Genomic DNA, 26,632 nt, shown 5'->3' on the forward strand with positions numbered 1-26,632 from the left:
CAATTATCATTCACTACACATATTTATATTTTAGCAAACCGAAATCATCCCTCAAAAGCTTTTTTATTTTTATTTTAATCTCATATCGATATTAAAAGCTTTCTTTTTATTTTCATCATATGGGCTACATTTACATTGTCATTCATAGATTTTTATCTATATATATACACTTTAACTTATGAACTTTTAGCTCAAAAGCTTTCATCATTCATCTTTACATAAAACGTTTCTCAGAGCTTTATTCTATATACTTTTATCAAAAGTTTAGTCCAAAAATACTTCTATTCATTTTTCTATAACATTTTCTTTAAATAAAAATTTTATTTTAAAAGCTTTAAATGCCAAACTTATTTTTAAACTCATCCATACTGAAATCATCACTTAAAGCTTTAACCTGTCTATATTATAAACAATTTAAATCACTTATTAAACGCTTTTTATTTAAATACACATAAATTACCTCTAAAAGCTTTTTTATTTAGCCAAAAGTTCAATGAATAAATTATCGATCAAAACTTTTCTATATCTGTATTTTATCACATTGGATTGCTCAAAAGCTTTCATACTTAGACACAGTCCTTATTTAAATTATGGCCAAAACTTTTACCTTTCAATACATTAATCGTAATGAAATCATTGCTCAAAAGCTTTCATACTTTCACTTAGATCTCATACAAATCGTTATTTAAAGATTTATTCTTTATAATTTTCTCAATAAAATTACTGTCATAGATTGTTCAAAATGTTCTTTTCTTCATCATTAATTCTTAAAAGCTTTCTATACATAATGAAACTTCAAGCTCTACTCACTCATTCACACACAAAATACCACAATTTATAATATATCTCAAAGCTTTGTTACATTTGCTCCAAATATTTGAAAAGCTTAGTATGGTTTTAAATAATCCAGCTGGCTTTAAGCTTCGTCTATTCTATTTCATTTTATATTACATAAAATATTCTCATTCTTGCAGCACTTTTCCTTTTTAAATCCTAAAACATTTATCTCTCTAATTATTTTAGCTCCATTCATAATTTTAAATATAAAAGCTTTTAATATGTATTAAAATTCACTGATTCACATACAAAATACTTAATACTTAAATATATAATAAGCTTTGTTGCCTTTACGCAAAATATTTGAAAAGCTTTGGTATTTAAACAATTCATCAAGCTTTATATTTGTGAATCATTACTCAAAATTTTATTTACCAATTTTAATCAAGCATTTTATCACAAAATCTATTTCATTTCATATTTTTCTTCCCATTTATAAAAAACTGTTTCAATTATTTATAAAATTATCCTATTATTTTTATTGTTTTTAAATCCGAAAATGTTTTGATAACATACCTCAAAATCGGAAATTCTGCTGTCATAGACCTAACTCAGTTGTCAAAAGCCTAAATGGAAAAATGTATTAGTAAAAAACTATGTGAGGATTTTGAGTAATTTTTTTGTTTGAGTTTTTTTCTACTTTCCGCTCTATGTGTATTTATATATGTATGCCTCAAGACATAGGTTTTTGACAACTGAGTTAGGTCTTTAACAAGAGAGTTTCCGATCGATGTGTTTTTATTTATGCCTCAAAATGTGTATTTCCCACAAAACTCATAGTTTCATATTGTAATTGGAGATTCACTCACAAAAAACTTCATCTCATTTCATTTTTTCATTAAAAAACATTCACATTTCATTATTAAACGCCACACACACACACACCCAATAATCAAACACTTGTCTTTTAGGATGATGAACACAATAATACCGCATTTACCATACGATCTTCCAATATCACATTTAATACTCAAAAAAGCTCTACCGATACCGCCAGTAAAACGGGTTTTGTCTACGAACGTATCAGTTATAATCCGAAATTGGGTTTTATCGTACATGGTCTAGACACGTTTCCGTCAATGCTTAGTTGTGACGGTGTTTTCAAAAATAAAACGGGGTACCCCAGTATCATAACGGTTCATGTTTTGCGTATGTTTTTTACTACTCTAAATATTTGTTAACCCTTTAGTAATTTAGTACTATATAATAGTAGTTGTCAAAAAATAAAAAATAGTAGTAAAGAAAAGTAGTATTTACTTGAACGTTTTTCTATGTTTTGTTAAATGTGGATTTAAGAATTTCACTTAATTTCGCATACAGATCTAAAAACGTTTAATTGTTGAAACGATTTGACAGAAATCATATTTATATATTTATTATACATATAAATATATAAGTATTTAACAGTTTTCAAGAAAATATATATTTGTAAATATTTAAAATATAAAAGAACTGTACATACATATTAATGAAGAGTCCACTTTTAAGGAAAAAGTACTTAAATTTATAAAGGCAAATTAAATCATTAAAAAAAAATTAAAAAAAAATCTATATAATCGGAGAGAAATCCAATTTTGTCAAATAATAAACATAATTTTTCTGTATTCTAAGGGAAAAAATATAAAAATTCGGCCAGTTAAACATTTAAGTACTTTTTCTACAAAAGGACAACCTTAAAACAAGTCCCCCCAAAAAAAATATAAATTATTTTATGGATTTCTTAAAGTGTATAGGATAATAAAAACCTTGTTTAGGTTTTTATAAATTGTTTGGTTGTTAAATTCCGAAATGATGCTAAGTGATTTTGATTCGACTTAATAGTATATATGCCCCAAAAAGTACTATCTTTGTACCCCACTTGCCCTGTTGTTGTAGCCTATAGTCCTTATTGAACTTTGTGACTACATATATCACCATTAGGATTCCTATTCGGGAACAATTTCGCGTAAATTCATGGGTATAAATTTCTTTATGTCTGTGTCATTGGAAGTCTACTCTACTGACGATAGTACTATTGGCTATGTACTTCTTTTGGGACCCTACGTAGACATTGGAACCAGAAACTCACAAGTACATTTTCGTAATTCTAGCATACACTTTTGGTACTTTTCTAAAGTAGATGTTGATAATGAAACTGCATATTTTGTTAGCATTTGACGTTGTATTAAAACAATTAATAAACTAAAAGGTGCGAATTCAACATTTGGAAGAGTCGTCTTCAAATTTATGTTTTTCTTTTTCGCCTATAAACATGTAGACGCTTCGTTGACAATGTCGCCAAAAGCTCACCAAAATTGTCGACTAAACTGGTGACTTGGAGACAATTGTCCCCAGGTTTCCTTCAGGAAATAACTGTATGTTCCTCACATGCTGATGCGTCTTCAACAACCAACGATACAATATCTACAGACCCCCCTAGCATTTAGGAAATTACATACCCTGTACAAAAACTGTAGAGGAACAAAGCTCCAGGTGAAGATCCTATACTCCCTGCGCTACTCCATTCATCCATATATATGCGATGCTCTTCTTAAACGAACAGCTACCTAATACGAGTTAAATCCTTCTGTTATCTAGGATGTATGATGTCGATAAATGGAGGGATGGAAGAATATTTACCACACATGCTAAATAAGGCAAGATCAGCCTTTGGTCGATTAAACAAAAAGTGGCGATCGAAAAATACAAAGAATGCCTGAGTGAAATTCACATACGACTACTATAGCAAGAACACTGCAAGTTTTCATAGGCCACACATTGCGAAGACCAATTGGCAGCATCACAAGAACTGCAGTGGAATATCCACGGTAGCCGAAGCTCAGGCCACCCTAAGAACACCTGCAAATTCCGAACTGAGAGACTGAGAAGATCACATCGAGCTAGCCCGATATACTTGGCTCTACAAGCTAAGACAACCATTTTCAGTTAATAATCCCTAAGATTAACCTTATGGAACTTTCCGCTAGACAATTTAAAAACAAAATTTTCTCAACATTTAGGAGAAAACTGTAAAGCACCCGAAATACCAAAGAATTACGATACTAAGAAAACGCAATCAGTCAGACCATTCGGACTTGGTAGAGTGGTTGAATTGCTGGACTAACAAACAATGAATTTTAAACAGTTTTGAAATTCTGCAGAGTCATTAATATTATCTTGCACGTACAAACTCAGGCTCTTAAAATGTCTGGAATTTTGAACAGCGTTAGTAAAATTCATCAAGTTTTTCATCGAAATAGAAACCATTTCTTTATATCCATAGCAGAATAGATTATTTAGTAATCCTACCTTTACACTACCTAAATTTTCCTCTGAGTTAAACAACTGATAGGACTTCAGCTTCTCAGATTTAGAGTGTTTATGAAGGTGAAGTTAGCAAAGGTTAGGTTAAACTTTTGACACACTAGGGTTCCGTTCTTTTGAAACGTCTATCCCGTTGTGATACCTGGAAAGAAAGACTCGTGATAAGGAGTAAGAATCAGTACCTTATTCAACCATAATGTGTCCTTAACCAAAACATTCAGTTGTAAGAACAAATACATTTCTATATCCTCGACAGATCGAAATGCTGCAAAAAGAAGCAACCTATCGTCTCGAAACTCCGATCCCCTAGGTCCGGACAATGGCAGTTAAAATTTCCAACCATGATGTATCCTCAACCAAAACATTCAGTTGTACGAACGACAGATTCAGATGGCGCAAAAAGAGGCAACTCAAATCTCCGATCCCCTAAGTCCGGAAAGTTCTCAATCGACTCCTCCATTTCCTTAACCTGGCAACTGTCTGAATTTAAGATATGGCAGATTCAATCTCCTGGCGTGCAATCCAAACAAGAAGTGACTAGTGACCATCTCTATTAGATTTCGCTAAAGCCGGACAGTGACAAATAAATATCTTCTTTTTCCTTCTGCTGAGAACTTTCTAAACCTGACAACTGTCTGAAGTCAAGATTTGACAGATTCAATAACCCGGCGTGCAATCCAAATTAGATGTGACTAGTTTCTATCGCTATTAGATGTCACTAAAGCCAGACAGTAACATATCAATCTCATCCTCTTCCTCCTGATGACAACTTCTACAGAAGTCTTAATATGGTAGATTCAATCTCTTGGCGTGCAATCCGAACAAGATATAACCAGTAACCAGCGCTACTAGATTTCGCAGTTGATCCCACCGTCAACTATATTCAGGTCACATCGCCCATTGCAGTCTTTATGGATCATCTCGTTTGCACATAGTCGTAGAGTTTTGTCAGCATCATATCAATTGCACGACCCTATTGATGGCAAAAATCTCAGCCTTTAACATACTGAATTGAACATAAGGTCTGAAATTCATAGTAGTTCCGGTCGCCTCCTTCCACACCCTCTCTCGTCTTTTAGCCATCAGTGATAACCTCAAATGGACTCTCATAGTATTATTGCCAGGAAAAGCTCCTACAAAAAAATGTTTGGGTATTCAGTATTAAATTATTGTCAATGATTTCATTAGTTCCTCCGATTACATGCGTCCGTAGCATTGAGTCTAATGGCAAAGTAGAGAGCAACTGTCTTGGCCATAAGAAGATGAAGCTGATAAATTAAATAGGTTTTTAACAAATAACTTCAAACTGATTTTTAAACTTTAAACTTAGAAGAGAACTCAGATGGTGTTAAGGTAGTTTAAGTGAATTTTTGAGGGTCTAGAAATAAATCGACAACTTTATTTCTTATGTAGACATTATTTATCTTCTTGCTTTATTTTACAAATCGTGCTTTCAGCGACTACAACTTGTTGGCAAGCTGGAGTATTATTTCAAAATTGTTGTTTTCCAAAAATATCAAAATCTGAGAGATACTTTGGAAAAAGAAGATTCTGAAAGATTTTTTTTTTAGAAAAGCTGGATAACGTTTTAAATATTTCGTTAAAAATCATTTCAATCCTTTACTAGAGAAAGCTCTTTTACCACACTCTCTCTCTCACACACACACACATAAACACGATCGCCTGCATTTGTTTTTTAAGTATATTTCTTCTCTTTACTCTCACACGCAAAAACTTAAAGCTTTTTAAAAACTTTGCTTGCTCTAACTCCTAAATTTTGAATTGAAATATTAAAAAAAGAAATTATTAAATTATATTGTAAATTATTTAGACATTTGCCAGTAACAGCGGTATACGTTATAATCCACGTTTGGGTTTTGTCATGGAAATACGAAGTTTTGAAGAGAGCGGCACCTACATCTGTCGGCCGAAGATCCCGTCCCTGGCGAACGAGGAGGAACAAACGGAAATTGATATAATTTTGGGTAACAAAATCATTGATAGTGAGTTTTGCACCCCTGTTTTGTGCTTGTTTTCCGTCTTTTTTTTTAAGTTCTCTAATGGTCTTTTGATTTAAATGTGTAAAAAAAAAACAAACAATGGTTAAATAATGGAAAAAAGTATTTTGTTGAAAATGCACACACTGTTAGAAAAGAGTGTTAAGTAGTTACAAAAAAAAAAAAAAAATATTAACGTTAATATTAATTAATTAATGTGGTGAAAGAGGGCAAATTTCTTGAAATTAAAATAATAATATTGTAATTAATGGTGAAAGTTGTTATATTTGGGTTTCAAAATCAAAATTTACTAAATATTTATTCAATTTTCTTTTCTTTTATTTTTCTATAAACAAAATTAAACGTTTGGTGTGTGTTTTTCCTTTACTCTATCATTATGTTTTTAAAAATCAAATCAAAAAAAATGGTGGGATAAATAACAAAATTAATCATTTTTGAAATTAGCTTCATTAAATACAAACCAATTGGATAGACCTACAACTGCTAAGGAAGATTTGGAGCTAACCTCGGTTATGGTAGAACCAACAAAACCAACTACTATCACCACCACTAAATTAACTACGAAAAAAAGTTCAGTAACTAACCATTTGAATGTCACTAACAGCATCTCTGTCAATTTCACTAAACAAAATATTATACGTCTTGTAACTGATGTCCCCCCTCATCATGGTGTTGAAAATCAAACGAATTCAAATTTAGAAAATTTCAATCAAACTGCTATCGATAGCAATGGTGTGGTCGTCATAAGTATTAGCATACATCTGCGCATTATTGGTGATGGGTTAAATGCAACTCAAGCTTACGATAATAGTATTGAGCATGATGATAGTGGTGATAATGATGATGGTGTTGATGATACTGACGTCAGCTATAGCGACAGCGTTACCGAAAGTTACAGACAAAAACGTGATTTAGATTTAAGAACTAGACCGGACAATCTCAGTTACAATAATGACTACAATTTTGACAGTTTAGAAACGAAATTATCGCAACATATTAGAGAAACTCGTCAAGTTACCACCAGACGTCCGTCTCATCATTATCGTTCGACTAGTAAGTTTGTTTTGTATCTGTGTCTGTTCCTCTCTCTCTGTTATTGTCCTTGAATTTTGCTTTTTATATTTTTATTGGTGTTTATGGTTTTCTTTGTTTCATTTTCACTTGGATTTTGTTTTACGTTTTATTAAGCATGAAATATTTTTTCTTATATGAATTTTTTATATTCCAAATGTTTTATGTGTTTAAAAAGCTTTTTTTATGTTTTGTTAAATGTTTAATAGCTTTTTTATGTTTTTATTGTTTAAGTTAATTTATATTTTTTAATTAGTTGTGGCTAATCTAGTTTTAGAATTATAACAAGTAAACTAATATTTATATTTAAGTTGAAATGCATGCTATTTTAAGTTGAAAGCTTTTATTATTAAATTAAAAATTTTATAACGGAAAAGGCTTTAAAAGCTGGTGAAAGTTAAATAAAGCTTTACAATGTTTTACCAATTATTTGCCCAATTCACAATTGGTGTCGTAGCGTTGTATCGTTGTATGTCGTAATTTGTTTTATTAATGTTTTTGTATCGAAAAATTTGTTTGAAAAATATTTATTACGTACAATACTACAACACTACGACATCAATTGTGAATTGGGCAATTAACAAATTGCAAAATAGTTAATTTGTCGATAATATTTTTTTAATTTATTTTAAGTTTTCGTAGTATAAAATGTCAAAGCTTAATTTGAATTTAAAAATTAAATTTATTAATCAGGTCTTCTGTGTAAGTCTCTAAAATGGTTTGACCTAATGTATCCGCGATTAAATGCTCTTTAAAGATTTGACAGCTTTCATAAGATTTATAAATTGCAAATAAAAATTTAAAATTTGGATTCTATGAGTATGTTCATATACCTAAAAACTTTAAAAGCCTTAAAAGCTTTCAGATACAAACTCGTTAATTTAAAAAGTTCAATTTTAAAACACAATTAATATGTATGTAGTTTGAAAACTTGCAAGTATGCAAACTTGTTTAAAAGCTTTTCCTTGAAAGCTTGGCTGATAATTTTTGTATGTTTAAAAGCTCAAAATTATGAAACTGTTTTAAATTTTTGAGAAATTGTTTTTGTAATTAAAAATATGCTTGTTTTATTGCATTTATATAACCTAGATCTCAAAAGCTTTAATGTTTTAAAGAAAAAAGCTCTATTTATATTCCAAAACTCAATTTATAGCAAAAAAAAAGTTTTCCTGTTAATGTTTCACCTAACATTTACTCATGATTTAAAGTTCCCAAAAGCTTAGAAGCTCTTTTTATTGTTTAACAGCTTTCAAATTATTTATAAATTAGATTAGAGTTATCACATACAAATATTATCACATTTAAAATTAAAAGCTCTCGAAAAATTAATTTCTTTAATTTCGATTAAGTTCTTACGTTATTTAAAGATATTTAAAAATTCTAAAGATCTTTCTCCTAAAAATATAATTCAAAACTTTAAAACTCAATTTATCAATCATTTCAAATCTCGCAATCTTTGAATCTTTTTCAAAATATATGAAAGCTTTCAAATAGTTGTCAAATTATATTCTTAGCATAGAATATAGCTTTTTGTATTATTTTTATGTTAAATTATTCAAAAGCTTTGAAAATTTTGTAAAAGCCTTAACATAAAAATATAATCACTAAAGGTATTTATAGACGGCAATATTTTTTTATATTTTCTTGACATTTTTATTTGCCTTATTTGTTTTTATAAATACATACCCGATACATATGAAAATAAAAAGGTTTTGAATTGTTTTAAACAAATTTTCAATACCGACCGTAAATCAAAAAAATCATTTGTATTTTTGAAAATCTAATACAAATTTTGTTTAGACAATGAAATTGTATTATGATACTTCAGTTTTTGACAAATATTAATACTGAGTATTGCCGTCTATAAATACCTTAAACAGTATTTTAATTTTATAACAAAATTTATCAATTATAATCAAATTAAGAGCTTTAGGAAAAGGTTGTATCTTTGCAGTTGCGTTTATAAATAAAATTAATTTAAAGAACTTGTTTAAATTTTAATAAATCAATTTATTTATTATTTTAAAGTTCGGAAAGAAACAAAACTCTTAAAGGCTTTAATGCATTTAAAGAGCTTTTACATACAATCAAAAAGTTTTATTTAAATTTTAAGATATTCGAATTCGCAAAAGTTTTAAAAAGTCATTATTAAAAGCTTTAAAAAATAATGAAACTTATTTAACAATTTATGAAAGTAAAACATATTTCATTGACAAATTTTGCTTGAAAGCTTTCACAAGATATATTAAGGGAAGCTTTTTCGTTATAAGCCATAAAAAGAGCTTTATATGTTAGCATTACATATTTAGCTTATTTTAAAAAGTTTTTCAATTCAAACTATTTAAAATCTCATCATATTTTTAGAGATATCCCCCATAAAAGCTCGAAATGCCTTCAAAGTGTTTTTGTTGTCTTATAAATTGTTTTAAATATCGAGTAAAGCTGGGTTTCCGCATACACCGTAATCGGCGCCGTTTACATTAAATAGAATTTCATTATTTTTGACAAAATCTATTATTTTTTCATTTTCCCATAAAGAAATTTTTTTTTTATTCATTTTGATTTTCTTTAAATTTGAAATAAAAAAATAATTAAAATAATTTCGTTCCTACAGCACCGAAAACAACCTACTTGAAGTTGTTTTCGTACCTCTGATTCCGTTTCTGGTGCCGTTTCGTTCCCAATTTTCGTTGCCGATATCTGAAACGAACTTATTTTCGGTGCAAATGTATGGAATTTCGTTTTCGGTGCCGATTACGGTGTATGCGGAAACGTAGCTCAACTATCTCAAAACTGCAAAACAAATAAAAACCTCTGTTTAAATTGAAATAAAACCTTATTTTCTTCGATAATATGTTAGAGGAGACATGACTTATATTAATTAATCTTTTAATTCTTAATGCAACGATTAAAAAAAATTATATTTGTTTAAGTAACTGTTTAGTAATCCCTTTTAGTTTCATTAAGTCGATTAAATAGATAACAAATTGGACTTACCTTAAATTGTTGAAGCTTGAAAGCAATCAAAAAATTAGCCATATAATTCGATATAACTGAAATTATAAAAAAAAAAAACAAAATTGTAATAAATAATTTTTTGAAATTTTACAAAAAATAATTATTTTCCTATTCAAAATAAATTTTTTAAATAACAAAGTAATTTTGTATTAATATTTTCAAGATAAAAAGTAGCTTAACAAAAATGTTGTCTTTATGACAGCATAAAAAGGAAAAGTTTATACAAAGCTTGCATGTCAGTTTTTTACAATAATAAGCTTTAATCTAATAATTATACAAAATTTAATAGATTTAACAAAATATTTTTAAGTTTCAGTAGTTTTTTAAAGGTGCGGTAAAATCTTTCATTCAAAAAAACTAAAAAGCTTTAGATTAAGTGAACTTTGTTTATAACGGAAAACTTTATACAGCTTTTACAAACTTTTTTATTTTAACCTTTTTAAAGCCTAAATTTAAAACAATTTTAGCTGCATATAATAAAAGCTTTCAACATAAAAGTTTGTTTTTTTATTTTAAAGTATTTAGTTAATTTTATTATTTGTAGTATTTTTATATTAATTTGTATGATTATTTTTTATTTTTATTGTATTATTTGTTTTATGTTTTATTTTATTTTTATTCAAATAAAATTATGATTTTAGAAAAAGCTTTTTTAATTTTTATAAAAAAAAATTATAAAAAAGTTTTGTTTCAAATCATAATTTTATTTGTTAATACCATGCATGAAAAAACTCCCATTTAGTAAATCTTGTGTCAAAAGCACAATTTATAAAAAAATTAAAAATTAATAATAAATATTTTTATATTTTCCTTCAAAATAAAACAACAGCTTATACCACACATGTGGATAAACCGAATATAACATCGAATGCCAAGCATCATGCTCCCGAGGGAGGAACTTTCGAATTGACCTGTGATGTCAAAATTGCCCATGATATCAAGTACAAATTAGAATGGGTTTTACCAGAGGGTGTGCAAAGGGATGAGGTGAGTTTATAAAGACAAAGAAAATGGCTTCAACATTAAATTTTGTTAAATTAGTACAAATATTTGTATCAGTATCATAAATTTATTTGAAATAATACAATTGCCACAAAATTACGATTGTTAAAAAAAATTTTAATTGTTGTAACTGGAACTAAAATATTTAAAGTTTAGGTTACTGGAACTAACTCTTTAATTTTACATCATCACAACAAAACAGCTTTCTTTGCATGAATAACTAACTTTTAATATTTGTATAACTCTACCCTTCTAGGCCCGCTTTATAGAGAAAAGCGTAGCCAATGTCAAAGTCACAGACACCCATGTCTATGGCCGCAATATTTTAACCGTTAAAAACGCCAAAACTTCCGATTCGGGCCGCTACACTTGCAATGTCTCCGATCATTCTTCGAATAAGGCCAAAAGCTCTTATAACATGTTGATTGTGCGCAAAGATGAGAGTTACATTAAGATGCGCGAGTCCAATGACTATTATACCATCAATGAGAAGGCTAACAAGACGGTACAGATGTCGGTGCGCTACAGTGGTTATCCCTGGCCCAAATTGAAGTGGTACAATCCCAATGGCACTGAGATATTTAATAATCACAAATTCGAAATAACTACCGATGATGTTTCATCGACTTTAAAGATCTACAATACACGTCTGTGGGATACGGGCACTTATATAGTGGAGGCTACGAATACAGAGAATTCCCTGAAACGTGAATTTAATGTGACCATTGAAGATATACCCATAGTTATGGTGGAAGATGTTTATGTTCATGCCGATGAGAAGGCTCATGTTCAGTGTCGTGTGCAGTCGCATCAGAAGGCTTTGGTGACCTGGGTATTTGAACCGTGCAGCATTGAGCCGAGATGGCCCTCGTGTTCTAGTAAGGTCATACAGGATTTTAATGTAAGTAGCTAACTCGAATTACTTTCATAATTTAGTTTTCAGCATAAAATCTTCTTTTGCAGGAAACCTCTTCAACGGATGGCTCCACACCCATTGAGTTTATTTACGATTTGTATTTTGAGCCGAAATCCCCGGGCATAATACGTTGTGTGGCGGCAAATAAGATCGGCAGAGCTTTGGCTAAAAGTCATATTTTAATACGTGACATTAATGATAATATGACAATTTATGGCATAGATGATCATGATATTATAGCCTTGGGTGATAAGGTCACCATAACATGTGCTGCTGTGGCCTATTACTTTTCGGGCGATATCAATTGGTATGATAGCAAGGGCAATCTAATCGAAGATACTCAAGGTATGTTATCAGAATAGAAGCACGACTCAGATTAGCAAGACACTTGGCATAAAACTGTAATGTTAAAAATATGAGTTATCGGGTAACATTAACCTTTTCACCTCCGAGGTCAAAGGTCAAGTTACCTATTTTGGCAAAAACGGGTAAAAATCTATTTTTCGCCTTATAAACACATTTCCAAACATCAGAGTCGATGCGGAATATACGATTTGACATACATTTTCAAAGTTAAACTCATGTTTTACAATAATCGGGAGTTTTACACCTCCGAGGTCAAAGGTCAAATTACCTATTATTGGCAAAAGCGGGTAAAAATAAATTTTTCACCTTATAAACACAGAGTTAATGCGGAATTATACGATTTGACATACATTTTCCAACTATTATCTCAAGTGTTACAATAATCCGAGCGACACTCTTCGCAATTCAAAGAAAAATAATAATAATATCTTTACCCAATATCTTTAATGCTTTCAGACATTGTTATCACTAAATCCTCAACTCCCTACTCATATCAGAAATCTTTAACATTTAAAAAGATTAAAGATTCCGATCAGGGTCAATATGAGTGCAGGGCTAGAGCTATAAATCATGAAACCACAGAATCCAGATTATTCAATATTATCACACATGGTAAGTAAAGCTAACTACTTCCTATACTTCAATATAACAAATCTATCCCTCTACCTTTAACCAGAACCCTCTTCACCGCGCATGGTCAACACCAATTTGGGTGATAGCAATAAAATTGAGCGTAAACTAGGAGAATCAGTAGAATTGAGATGTGAATCGGAAGCCATACCTAAAGCCTCGGTTGTGTGGTATAAAAATGATGATCTAGTCGAAAATAATGATACCGATAATGAGGCTGTTCTGTTAATACCCTATCTAAGGCCCGAAGATCAAGGTCACTATAAATGTGTAGTGGCCAATAGATTGGGCTCCATAGAGGAAACTGTAAACATTAAAATAACCAGTAAGTTCCCTTATAAAAAAAAACAAATTTAAAATCCTTTATTAACTTCTTATCTTTCTATTTTCCAACAGACATTCCCGGTCTCACTTTGGGCTGGATAGCCGGCATTATAGCCTTACTTTTAGTATTAATCGGTTTGGTCATCTATCTGTACATAAAAGTTAAGCGTGAGCGCAAACTTTTACGTGAACTTAAGGCTGCCGGTTTGGCCAACTTTGAAGAAGGTGCCGTGGAACACATTAATCCAGCCTTAACTTTAGACGAACAGGCTGATTTGTTGCCCTATGATCGTGGTTTTGAGTTTCCGCGTGAAAAACTCAAGTTGGGTAAACAATTGGGTGCTGGTGCTTTTGGTGTAGTGCTTAAAGCTCATGCTGAGGGCATAAAGCCGGAGGAGAAAGAAAGTGTGGTGGCTGTGAAGATGGTTAAACGTCAGGCGAATAATGAGGTTATGAGAGCTTTGGTATCGGAGCTAAAGATAATGGTGCATTTGGGTCAGCATTTGAATGTGGTCAATCTGTTGGGAGCGGTAACGAAAAATATAGCAAAACGTAAGTGAAAACATTTTTTTTTGGAGATTTTTGAATAAATATTTTCTTATTAATTTGGCAAAGTTTTATAGAAAATAAGCTTTTTTAAAGTGTTTTTGATAAAAAGCTTTTTACAAAAAATCTTAAAACAAGCATTTTAAGCTTTTTACAAACAAGATTTAAACCAGTTACGTCCAGTTTTTTCATCTAGTTAAAAAAAGCTTTTTAGTTAAAGCTTAGACAGCTTTTATACAGCATTTACAAAAAAGCTATAATACTTAAATACTCTTTATATATAAAATAAACAATTTTAAACTATTCACAAATTTTTATTAAAAGTTTGTTATAAAAACTAAAAAAGCTTTTAAAAAAATTCACATTAAGCTTTTTATTAAAAAGGTACTTAAATATTTTTATACACAAAAACTAATTAAAGCTTTTTAGAAATAGGTATTTGAAGCTTTTTATAAGACGCTATTTAAATTAAAACATTTTGTATAAAAAATCAAAACAAAGATTTATAACAATCTTTTTACAAAAAATATCTTTTATTAATTACAATTTCCCAAATCACAATTGGTGTCGTAGCGTTGTATGTCGTAATATTTTTTATTAATATTTTGTTTTTGTTTCGAAAAATTAGTTTGAAAAATATTTATGACATACAATGCTACAACACTACGACATCAATTGTGAATTGGGCAAATATGTAATGTTTTTTTTTTAATCTATCAAAAGATTTTCATAATTCAATTATTTAAAACATTTTATAAAAAAATACATTAAAATAATAAAAAGACACTGTTTTCTACATAAAGCTCTTATTGTAAGACTTTTCTAAACCTTTTTCTTTAACATTTTTTTTTAAATAATCATTTATATAAGCTTTTTATTCTATAAATAAAAATGTATTTAATTTCTTTTGTAAAAAATCCATTAAAAAATATTTAACATTAAAAAAACTATTTAAGCTTTTTCTGTGAAAAAAAATTAAGCTTTTCATAAAAAGTATATTAAAATATTTAAAGTAAACTACATACACATTTGCAGCTTTCTAAACTAGCATTTTTGAAACTTTGCCTTTATAAAAACCATTCTTTAAATAAAATTTATTAAATTTCATTTGTAAAAAGATCCACTAGAAAAAATTTGATATTAAAATACCAGATATGTAAGCTATATTCTGTAAAAACTTTTTAAACAATTCCTACAATATAAATAGCTTTTTCTAAAAAATTGCTATGAAAAAGTATTTTAAAGCTTTTTAATTTATTTAACATTTATAAATGTTTTTAGGAACTAATACTTAAATTTATCACATTTTTGGCTTTTCAAACAAAAAGCTTTTTGAATATTTTTCTATAAAGACAGCTTTTTCTGTAAAAATTACTTTCTGAATATTTTAAACGAAAAAATGCATTTTATTGCTTTTTCTATAAAAAGCTTTTTCAGTAAAAAAAAAAGTTTTCAAGCCATTTCTGTTAAGATTTTTCTAAAAAAGTTTTACTATTTTTTTTCAATGTTATTTGAGTTTCTGAGTTTAAAATGTTACTGGTATTTCTTTTAGGCGAATTAATGGTCATTGTGGAGTACTGTCGCTTTGGCAATGTCCAGAATTTCTTAATGCGCAATCGTAAGCGTTTCATCAATCAAATCAATCCAAATACGGGTAAAATTGATCCCACCATAACGACTCAACGATTCTCCGATAACTTTGAGTTGAACCGGTAAGTGTTTTGTTGTGTTATTTTTGTTCATTTCTTTTGTTTAATTAACTTATTAACATTATTATTTTAATGGCATTTGTTTTAGATTATTGTATTAAAAAGTAATCATTATTTATCAATTCATTTAACAAAGTTTTAAGCTAAAATGACTGCTAAACTTAGCATGATAAAATTACATAAAATTTACTAACAAATAAATCGTTTTATTGTCCGGAAAATTAGATTTCTAAGCTTTTAATGGAAAGCTTTTGTCATAAATTTGAACTCTGTAGAAGGTTTTGTAATCGGGCAAAATTTAACGGGAATTCCAGAAATTTCTAAATAAATATTCCCGGGAATTCATGGGAAATTTTTTACGATTAGGAAACCAAGACTGTCGTATATGGTAAACAATGGTAAATACAGAGTGAGTCAGAAAAAACTTCTACACACTAAGTATTCCAGCCAAAACGTATTCTTGGTCCAACAAATTATTATTATACCCTTCAATGGCAAGGGTATATATGAGTAGCCTCAGAACAAAAGTTACTTTTTTGAAAATTTAAAAATTTTTGGGAAATTGAATTTTTCTAGAAGATTTCAACCCAAATATTATAAAAATACCAAAAAATAATTTTGTAAAAAAATTCGAAAAAATACATTTTGTTCTGCGGCTCCTCATATATTCTGGATCGTTATAGATAGCGGTGTCGACATAGCCATGTCCGTCTGTAAGCTGAAATCAACTTTTCGTAGCCCCCAAATAACTTATACACACAATTCATAGATCAATATATCTGCTATACACCCAGTTCGGTTGCTATATCAAATCAAGAAAATCGGTCCAAAAATGGCTGAGATATAAGAAAAAACCGGGACAACCTCGATTTTTAATGATAGATATTTTAAAGACCTTTGCCACGACGTATATAACGCCATAGTAAATTGGACCTACAAAAATCGGAAAAAATATTTTTTAAACCGATTTTTTTTCAAAACAAAAAAAAATTTTGTTGTCATAAAATATTTATTACTTAAAAATAAAAAAAAATAAAAAATTTAAAAATGAAAAACAAAAATTTTAAAAATTAAAAAAAAAATTAAATTTTTTTAATTTCAAAACAAAAAAATTTTAAATTGTATAAATTTCGTACCTAAAAATATTTAAACATTTTATTTTTAAGTATAATTTGGTGAAGGATATACAAGATTCGGCATAGACAAATATAGATAAATCTCTTTCTTGTTTCTTAATCGAAAAACTGTTTTGAAAATATCGTTATATGTATATTTAGTCATTTTAGCTTTCACATCTTTCATTAATATTTTTTTATTAAAAGTTTGCTTATATATTTGCATTTTTATTTAGTTTGTTAATTTAATAGTTGTCTAATTTATTTATTTTTTTAACTTTTTTTCTTTTCTTTTTTAATAAATTTATTATAATCCCCCACCCTTAACCCCTCAAAACTCATCCCACTTATCTTACTAACACTTTCGTTTGGTTTTGATTGCAACAAATAATTCTAACCTTTTAAAATATTTTCATTTATATTTTCTCTCTCCCCCCCTTAATATATAATGTTTAATATGTGTTTAAAAAAAATCCTATAAAATAACTTAAATTTTGGGCTCTTGTGGTGTCTTGTTGGATGTTGTGTGGTGGCATTAATGTAAAACCCCTAAAATAATATCAAAAATATAATAATCTTCCCTAAAAATAAAACAAAAAAAACTATAAATGGTGTATGGGCACGTCTTAATAAAACTATAAAAAACCTAAATCCTAATCTCAATATAAATGTTAACAACAAATAAAAAAAAACAGTGATGGTCTTAAATATGTTAATCTATCATTCTCCAAACATCAATATATCAATCATATGAATAATATCAACAATATGAACAACTATTATTCCATGAACAATCGTAGCAATTCGGATAATGATCCAAGATCGGGCACACGAGCTGGACGTCCCAATTCCACCGGTTATATAACACAATCGGAATTGTATGAGGGTCAAGTGAATACATGTGGCACGGAGCAAACTGTGATGACAACGGTACCAGAAGGTAAGTGATTACGAATTATTGCAAATAAATTAGCGAATTATTTATAGAAAGTTTTGAAAGTTTGAAATAATTTTAACAAAATTAGAGATATTGACAACTAAATAAATACACATAGATGGGTAACTATCCTGTCAAAGACCTAACTCAGTTGTCAGAAACCTAAATGGTGAGAATGTATTAGTAAAAAACACTATGTGAAAACAAAAACAACACTCGTATGTGTGATTATTTTGAGTAATTTCTTTGTTTGAATTTTTTTCTCGTCTCCGCTTTATGAGTAATTATTTTGAGTATTTTTTTGTTTGAGTTTTTTTTATAGTTTCCGTTTGTGTTTCTTTATGGACCTAACTCAGTTATAAAAAACCTAAGTGGTGATAATGTTTTAGTAAAAAAATGATTTTAAGTTTTTTTTATAATAGATTTATAACTATCGGCCTGATTCAGAAGCCATAGAGAAATACACATAGAGCGGAAACTAGAAACAAACTCAAAAAAAAATTACTCAAAATCATATCACGTGTGCTGTTTTTGTTTTCACATAGTTTTTTTTTTACTTATATATTCACACCACTTAGGTTTTTAACAACTGAGTTGGGTATTTGACAGTAGAGTTTCCGATCTATGTGTATTTATCTATGTCAGAAGCACAAACAGCTAATTTATTTTAAAAATTTATATGAAAATCACTCAGTTTTCAAATAAAATTTGTGTGTTTTTTATAGAAAATTATTTTCGTTCGTGTTTCTAAATTAGGTGGAATGTCTAAATAAAATTGGGCCGAACAAATTTGTATTTCAAAACATTTTTAAAATTGAGTATTTATAATTCAAATCGACATAGACAAATTGGCGGGTGTATGACTTAAAAATGCGGAATTTTTTTTTTTTCAAATTTTTAGCTTTTATTTTGAAACTGTTGTATTATATAAAAGAACTGCTCATCTTTTGAGGCCAAGAACGAATTAAGCCAATTTCGAATACTCTATTCCATAGTGAAGCGTATCCCAGAGAAAGCGTTCGGCATCGATCAAAACATATAGTAGTCGGACGGGACACTGTCTGGACTATAAAGCGTGTGAGACAAAACTTCCTAACAATTTCTTTCTAAATACTTTTTAACAGGGCCGATCGTTGTCATGATGGAATACTAAGGATTCATATCTGGTCGCATATTCTGAGTTTTTCGGCCAATGCTCGCTTCAAACGAATCAGTTGCGTTCGGTACAGGTTTCCTGTGATAGTGTGGTCAGATTTCAGCTGCTCATAACAGACAGGATCCCTTTCCCATCAAAAGCTACGTTTCCGCATACACCGTAATCGGCACCGAAAACGAAATTCCATACATTTGCACCGAAAAAAAGTTCGTTTCAGAAATCGGCAACGAAAATTGGGAACGAAACGGCACCGAACAGTAACGAAAAACCTGTCATTTGGGGCCGGAACGAAAACAATTTTAATTATTTTATTATTTCAAATTTAAAGAAAATCAAAATGAATAAAAAAATAAATTTTCTTTATTGGAAGAGGACAAAATAATAGATTTTCTCAAAAATTATGAAATTCTATTTAATGTGCGACATCCAAAATTAAAAAAATAACTTCGTTTCTGTTTTATGCCGCAACGCACCCAACTGAAACGAAAACTATTCAGAAACGAGACGGTGACGAACACCAACGGTTTTCAGTTTGAGTTTGACAACAATCTTCTTGGAGTAATGACTCCAATTCTTGGTCTTCAAACTTTTTTAGCTGCCCTGGGCGATCTTTCTCTTCCTTGTCAAAATCACCACTTCTGAACAAACCATCCCTCGCACGTTGAAACCGATGGAACACATTCACGTTCAAAAGATACCCCATCTATTATAAATCCCGCATTTTTAAGTCATATTGCCAATAAATATTGAGGTTATTACTACAATTTGGGATAAAAATCAAAAGATCTGATGAAAATGAATTGCGTATTTTTAATTCTTGTATTCTTGTAAAGTTGGCGTAGAAAAATATTTTGGTTAGAAGTAATTAAGATTTGAATTTCAGAATGTGGTATTTCATTGGCACGAAAGGTCTATGAAGGAAATCTTGCGAGGGGTTTGTGAAAATGATTTTAAACGTTAAATTCTTATATGAATATGTTAAACTAGCATGCAACCCGCTACTTCGTTAGCGAAAAAATGTGGAAATAACAAAACAACTACGTAAATTATTTTAAAATGTTTATTATAGAAATTTTAATTATTGCGTAAAGTAAATACACCTTACAATTGTTTGTAGTCCATGATATTTTGAAGTATTAAAGCATCTCAAAACTGCTTGCGTAATTGAAAATTCATAATAATAATTGCAAATATTAATAGTAGATAGATAAAGATATACTAATTTAATAATGTGTGTGAAGTTAAATTTCGAAATTTATAACCCTAGACACAAACCAGTTGAGTTAACAGAGTTATGTTTAAAAGTTTACATGACACCGTTAAACATTGTAAATCAAGGAAAGTGTATTCAAAATGGAATAATAACCACACGGTTGAACCTAATGTACCACTAATGATTGAAACGGGAACTAATCTCCCGTTTTTTCCAAAAACTAAGTCAAATCATAAATGTCAAACATAGTTTTATACTTTTGCGGAATTTTTAAAATTTAATTATTATGGATGGACGAATCTAAATTCATGGAAAACGGGAGAAGATGGGCAGATGGAACTTGCTGGAATTTATAGCCAAGGTGTTTTTCTATCATAACCCATGGTCATAACCCTTAACAGTGCGAGTTTTGATAGAGAAATTAAAATTTTTCGGAAATTTAAATTTCTTGGGAGGATGATCTAAATTTCTTGGAAATGGGAGAAGATGGGCGGAGGAATCTTGCTGGAATATTTAGGTAGGGTGTTGGTCTATCATGGTCCGTGGTCATAACCTTTAACAGTGCGAGTTCTGCTAGAGAAATTTAAATTTTTCGAAAATTTAAATTTTTTTGAGGATGATTCTAAATTCTTTTATAACGGGAGAAGATGGGCAGAAGGAACTTGCTTGAATTTATAGCCAAGGTGTTTTTCTATCATAACCCATGGTCATAACCCTTAACAGTGCAAGTTTTGGGAGGAAGAATTTAAATTTTTTGGAAATGGTAGAAGATGGGCGGATGAATCTTGCTGGAATATTTAGGTAGGGTGTTGGTTTATCATGGTCCGTGGCATAACCGTTAACAGTGCGAGTTCTGATAAAGAAATTTAAATTTTTCGAAAATTTAAATTTTGTTTGAGGATGAATCTAAATTTCTTGGAAATGGGAGAAGATGGTCTATCATGGTCCGTGGTCATAACCTTTAACAGTGCGAGTTCTGATAGAGAAATTTAAATGTTTCGAAAATTTAAATTTTTTGGAGGATGAATCTAAAATCCTGTATAACGGGAGAAGATGGGAAAATTAAATTTTTCGAAAATTAAAATGTTTTTGGAGGATGAATCTAAATTTGTTGGAAATGGGAGAAGATAGGTGGAATGAACTTGCTGGTATTTATAGATAAACTGTCCCACTATGATAATCTGTGGTCATAATATTTAACAGAGCGAGTTTTGATAATAATTTTTTAATTTTGACCAAAATCAAAATTTAATATACTTGGGAGGCTGAATCCGAATTCTAGGAAAACGGGAAAAGATGGGCGGATGGAACATGATGGAATTTATAGATAGGCTGTTAGTCTACCATCGTCCATGGTCATAACCTTTAACAGTGCGAGTTCAGAGAAATTAAATTTTTACGAAAATTTAATTTGGAGAATGAATCTAAATTTCTTGGAAATGGGAGAAGATTGGCAGATGAATCTTGTGTGATTCTGCATTTATTCTATAATTCAAAAATATATTTGAAAAAGCACAAAATATTTTTCTGATCTTCTTAGGAAAATTAATTTCAACTAACAGTCGTACATACACTCAGATGGACAAATAAGTGTTCACCAATTACCAATAAATATTCTTACTTTAATCATATATGTATATTTACAACTGTCTCAATTTACATCCATTGTTTAAGCCAAAATAAAAATTACAGCCAGAAGATAGATAATAAATAGTAGTAGTAATTGGTTTTTAAGTCTCATAGAAACTCACATTCTAACTTTTAGAATTTTCTATGTTTATGAAAATCAAAAATACTATTAAATAACTGTTAGTTCAAACGTCATTTCGGAAATGCTAAATCGCTTTTCAAGGTATCTCGTCTTCGATTCGTATGGTACCCAATTTGCCTTTTTTTTTTGACAAATCCTGCTGCTTGCAAACGTTTTGCTTCTTGAGTATCTCCCTATGATATTGCAAGCTCATGTTGAGTTTGACAACAACATTCACGGATTAATGCCTCCAAATCTTGGTCTTCAAATTGTTTGGTTGTCCTGGGCCTTCCGTTTCAAAATCATCACTTCTGAACATGCACCATCTCTTGCACGTTGAAACCGATGGAACACGTTCACCATAAGCTTTGGTGATCTATGTGTACTTCTGCGGCACGTTTTTCAAATGAAAGAAGTAAAGCAAAACTTTCCACATATGACGCTTTGTTGGCACAAAATTCGACAAAAAAAACTTTGTTGTTTACACATAATGTTCAATAACTAAGTGAGGATGAATGACAGATATATACCCTTTAGAGTGATATAAAAGTTATTAAAAATTAAAAAAGGGGTTCAAAAGATACGCCACCTATAGCAAATCCCACATTTTTGAGTCATATACCCAATAGTTGAAATCAAATTTCAGTAAAAATATTTTTTTAAACACACTTTCAACATATTTGGGGTATTCAAACGGTCTGATTGTCCTAATATATTATGATAGTTTAAACAAATTGTTGTTGTGCTTCAAAAAAAGTGTTATTTTATGACAAAACAATGAACATAGTTCAAAAAGTCTTATTAGTTTAGAACATTATTGTTTGAAACACAACAAAAATTGTTTAAACTATCATAATATATTAGGACATTATGACAATAAGGACATTATGACAATATGACCTAATAGCATATCATTTTTTAAAATTTTAAAAATTGTGGTGTGAATGTATGTACATATACATTTTATTTACACGATAAAAACGTAATAAAACTTAATGAAGATTAATATATATATATGGAATATGAAATTAAAAAACTTACATTTCTAAGTAACGTAGAATTTTTTCTTTTAATTGAATTTATAAAATTTGAGCACTTATTATTACACAACTATTTTTTTTCAAATGAGTTGACGGTTATATGTAAATAGTGTTGTCTATTCATCGAAATAAAAATATTTAAATAAATGTTTGTGTAAACGATTTTATTTAAGCGAAAATTTATTTGTTATTATCTAAAAAAATGTTTTTTTTTATAAAGCGTGCAATTTGTATGAAGAATACTGGTAATAAGGTTTTAAACTTGAATTTTTTTCATACAAAATTTGTTCAACGTTTGGAAGCGTAAGCAATTTGTATGAAGAATACTGGGAAAAAAGTTTAAAACTTATTTCCATAGAATTTTATTTTAACGTTTGTCGTTGCGTTTTATAAAATGAGGCCCTAAATTTGTTTTATAATCTTTTGATAAATTGAATATAAATAAGGTTTTAATCATAGAGACACATATTGCGTAAAATCTGTTTTTTAAATTTATAAAAAGTTTCTAATACTACATTTGAGTGAGATATAAGTTGATTTTATAAACTTGATAAATAGAGTATAAATAATGATTTACTCATAGATACACATAGTGCTTTACATTTTAATTTTTTTAGGGTCTAATTTTATAAAACGAAACGACAAACGTTAAAATAAAATTCTATGGAAATAAGTTTTAAACTTTTTTCCCAGTATTCTTCATACAAATTGCTTACGCTTCCAAACGTTTTGTTTTATAAAATGTGGACCTTAATTTACTGAAATTGTTATTAAATTTTGCGAGAACAAAATTCTTATTTTAGCGAATAGGAATAAACACGTGATTTTTTTTTGAGAAATGCTTTAATGAATATATTTTTATGAATATTTTTTGTTTTGTTTCACATTTCAACAAAATAATTTGTTTTGTAGTTTTTTATCAAATAAAACTATAACATTTCAAATAGCATTAAACCAACTATATTTACAACACTGTTATTAATATTTTCCCTCATAAATTCCCATATACATTTCATATAACTGTATGTTGAATAAATTTTAAATTTATTGAATAAGGTGAAAATAATAATTTTTACAAAAAAGGTTAAGGTTTGTGTCTGTACTATTGGAATTTTCAACACCATTAGAATTCAACTAATGGTGAATAGGGTGAAAAACTATATATTTTAAAATAAAATTAGTATTCTAAACATGAAAATAAACATTCTGGTGTAGGCTAAGGGTTTAGACTACTGAACTGTAGCCGAACTACATCGGTTCGAATCTCAGTGGTGGCAAAACAATTTTATTGAAAAAAAAAAATAAAACTACTTGAATAGAATAGTAGAAATGAATTTCAAAAAAGTACCAATATAAGTGTACTGAAATTTGGCCCTTTTTACCCATTTGTATTTGACTTCCGAATAGCATGTTGTGGATTCTTTTTTGTGTGGTTGGAAGAATATTTTATCTTTTCTTATTTTTAAATTGAATAAATAATATCAAATCTCCGTTTTTATCCCGTTTTTTGTCCCCCGTGAAGAAATAATTTTCAAAAAAGTACCTAGTAATACGTACTATTTGAAAATAATAGTTCATGGAATTGTTAGTGAGAAAATACATTTTGATAAAAAAGTACCAAAAAAGAAAACAATTTTGAGGCCTTAGGAATTCGAATTTCAAAAAAGTACCAAAAAGATTTCTAGTTTTTATTGATCTGAGCCAGATACATTCAATATAATATTTCTATGTTTATTTATGTAGGAGATATACATGTTAACAGAGGGTTCTACGGGGACTATTTTTACCCCATATGGCCACTTGAATTTTGAATTTCAAAAAAGTACCAAACACCTGTCGGCTCTTTTTTTGATTACAGGCGGACGCATTTAAAATATTATTTCTAAGTTTATTTGTTTTGGAGATATAGAGGTACAGGTTTTACCCGTTTTTGCCCCATTTGTCCCCCTTAACGACCGAATTTCCAAAAATCCCTTCTTAGTGGATCTACATATTGTAAAAGGAACCCATTACCCGAATTTCAAGTTTCTAGCTTTAGCGGTTTGGGCTGTGCGATGATGAATGAATCAGTCAGTCAGTCAGTCAGTCAGTCAGTCAGTCAGTCAGTCACGTTACTCTTTTATATATATAGATTGTTAACATTTCTTTAATAATGTCTACACAGAAAAAACAGATTCGTGATAGCAACCGAATTTGTTGTTAATCGAATGATTCCAACTTAGTGACCGAATTTTACAGTTGTGGTTACAAAACGTTAGAAGAGTTAACAAATTTTGGTTGCTTCAACCGAAATTCTTCTTTATCAACTGACTTTCTGTTGATGGAACCGAAAAATTCTATGAGTGCAACCGAATCATTCGATTGGCAACAAATTCGGTTGCTATTACGAATCTGTTTTCTCTGTGTACAAGTTGCAATTTTTGAAATCCTAGAACAACGTCATGTTAAAATGTTTTATATGAAACCAATCCCCATCCTCATTGAATTAATCACAAGACTAGTTCACCTTCAGTTTCATCAACTCGTGGACATTTTTCATTCCCAAGGAACCAGCCACGTAATTAGTTTTGTGTCAGTTTCCTTCACTCTAAAGTATATTAGAGATATATTTCGTGTTTGCCGTAATTATCATTAACGAGTGGCAGGTTCCTCAATTACAGGAATCAATTCTCTCATCTCTTGGAAAGTGTTAGGAATGTTCTCTATACCCAGGCTTAACAGTTTTTGGGATTTGTCTTGAAATGCTTTTGGGGACAGAACATTTCAATTCGGGAACTGGAGATTTTATTAGGGACATTGTCAAATATTTCAGAGAGATTGTTATTCCGGATCACACTTTCACCACATTATCTTATTATTGCGAATTTTCTCGAATAGGACTGAAAAAAATATGTTAGATTTTGAAGAAAAACTACTGCTACTATCAGTTATTAATATTATAAATAAATTATTTTCTCTACTCATTAAATTCATGTCCTAAGGAGTGGTTAAGGAAACAGGTAACTCAATGGAAAATAGTTATCTTAACTTTCACTTTAAAATACAACTAACTAATGTGATCTTATCTAACCTTTCTTCACAGATGATGACAACAACATCATGTCCAACAATTCCGTGCAACCAGCCTGGCGTTCAAATTATAAACCCGACTCTACCGAAGCCATGGAAGTCTCCACTACCGATCTTATTAGCTGGGCATTCCAAGTTGCCTGTGGCATGGAATATTTATCCTCCAAGAAAGTGTTACATGGTGATTTAGCCGCTAGAAATATTCTACTGTGTGAGGATAATATTGTGAAAATTTGTGATTTCGGTTTGGCGCGTTCCATGTACAAGAGTGACAATTACAAGAAACAGGGTGATGCGCCGTTGCCTATTAAATGGTTGGCCTTGGAATCCTTAAGTGATCATATCTTTAGCACTTACACCGATGTCTGGTCGTATGGTATTGTGTTGTGGGAGTTGTTTTCATTGGCTAAGGTGCCCTATCCGGAGATTGATGCAAATCAAAGTTTGTATTTGAAATTAAAGGATGGTTATCGTATGGAGAAGCCACCTTATGCTAATGATGATTTGTATGATATAATGTTGGAGTGCTGGAGTACGAATCCGGAGAGAAGACCATTGTTTAATGTGTTGAAGGAGAGATTTGCCATAATGTTGGGAGAGGAGGGCACGAAT

General features: G+C 29.8%; 1 protein-coding gene across 8 annotated transcripts in view; it reads left to right on the top strand.

Moving 5' to 3' along the window:
• Positions 1-26,632, top strand: part of Pvr (PDGF- and VEGF-receptor related) — a 156,383-nt gene that overhangs the window by 127,147 nt on the left and 2,604 nt on the right. For 4 of the 8 annotated variants that reach the window (XM_065501862.1, XM_065501866.1, XM_065501868.1 and 1 more), the window contains 11 exons: positions 5,972-6,143; positions 6,603-6,728; positions 11,077-11,234; positions 11,506-12,150; positions 12,213-12,510; positions 12,988-13,143; positions 13,208-13,486; positions 13,558-14,037; positions 15,584-15,743; positions 17,551-17,795; positions 26,034-26,632. In XM_065501862.1, the coding sequence (XP_065357934.1) occupies positions 5,972-6,143; positions 6,603-6,728; positions 11,077-11,234; positions 11,506-12,150; positions 12,213-12,510; positions 12,988-13,143; positions 13,208-13,486; positions 13,558-14,037; positions 15,584-15,743; positions 17,551-17,795; positions 26,034-26,632 (3,318 nt within the window). The remainder of the gene's footprint in view (positions 1-5,971; positions 6,144-6,602; positions 6,729-11,076; positions 11,235-11,505; positions 12,151-12,212; positions 12,511-12,987; positions 13,144-13,207; positions 13,487-13,557; positions 14,038-15,583; positions 15,744-17,550; positions 17,796-26,033) is intronic. The other 4 variants (XM_065501863.1, XM_065501864.1, XM_065501865.1 and 1 more) reach the window with 4 other exon arrangements.

Source organism: Calliphora vicina, chromosome 2, assembly GCF_958450345.1.
Source record: "Calliphora vicina chromosome 2, idCalVici1.1, whole genome shotgun sequence".
In the NCBI taxonomy this organism is placed as follows: domain Eukaryota; kingdom Metazoa; phylum Arthropoda; class Insecta; order Diptera; family Calliphoridae; genus Calliphora; species Calliphora vicina.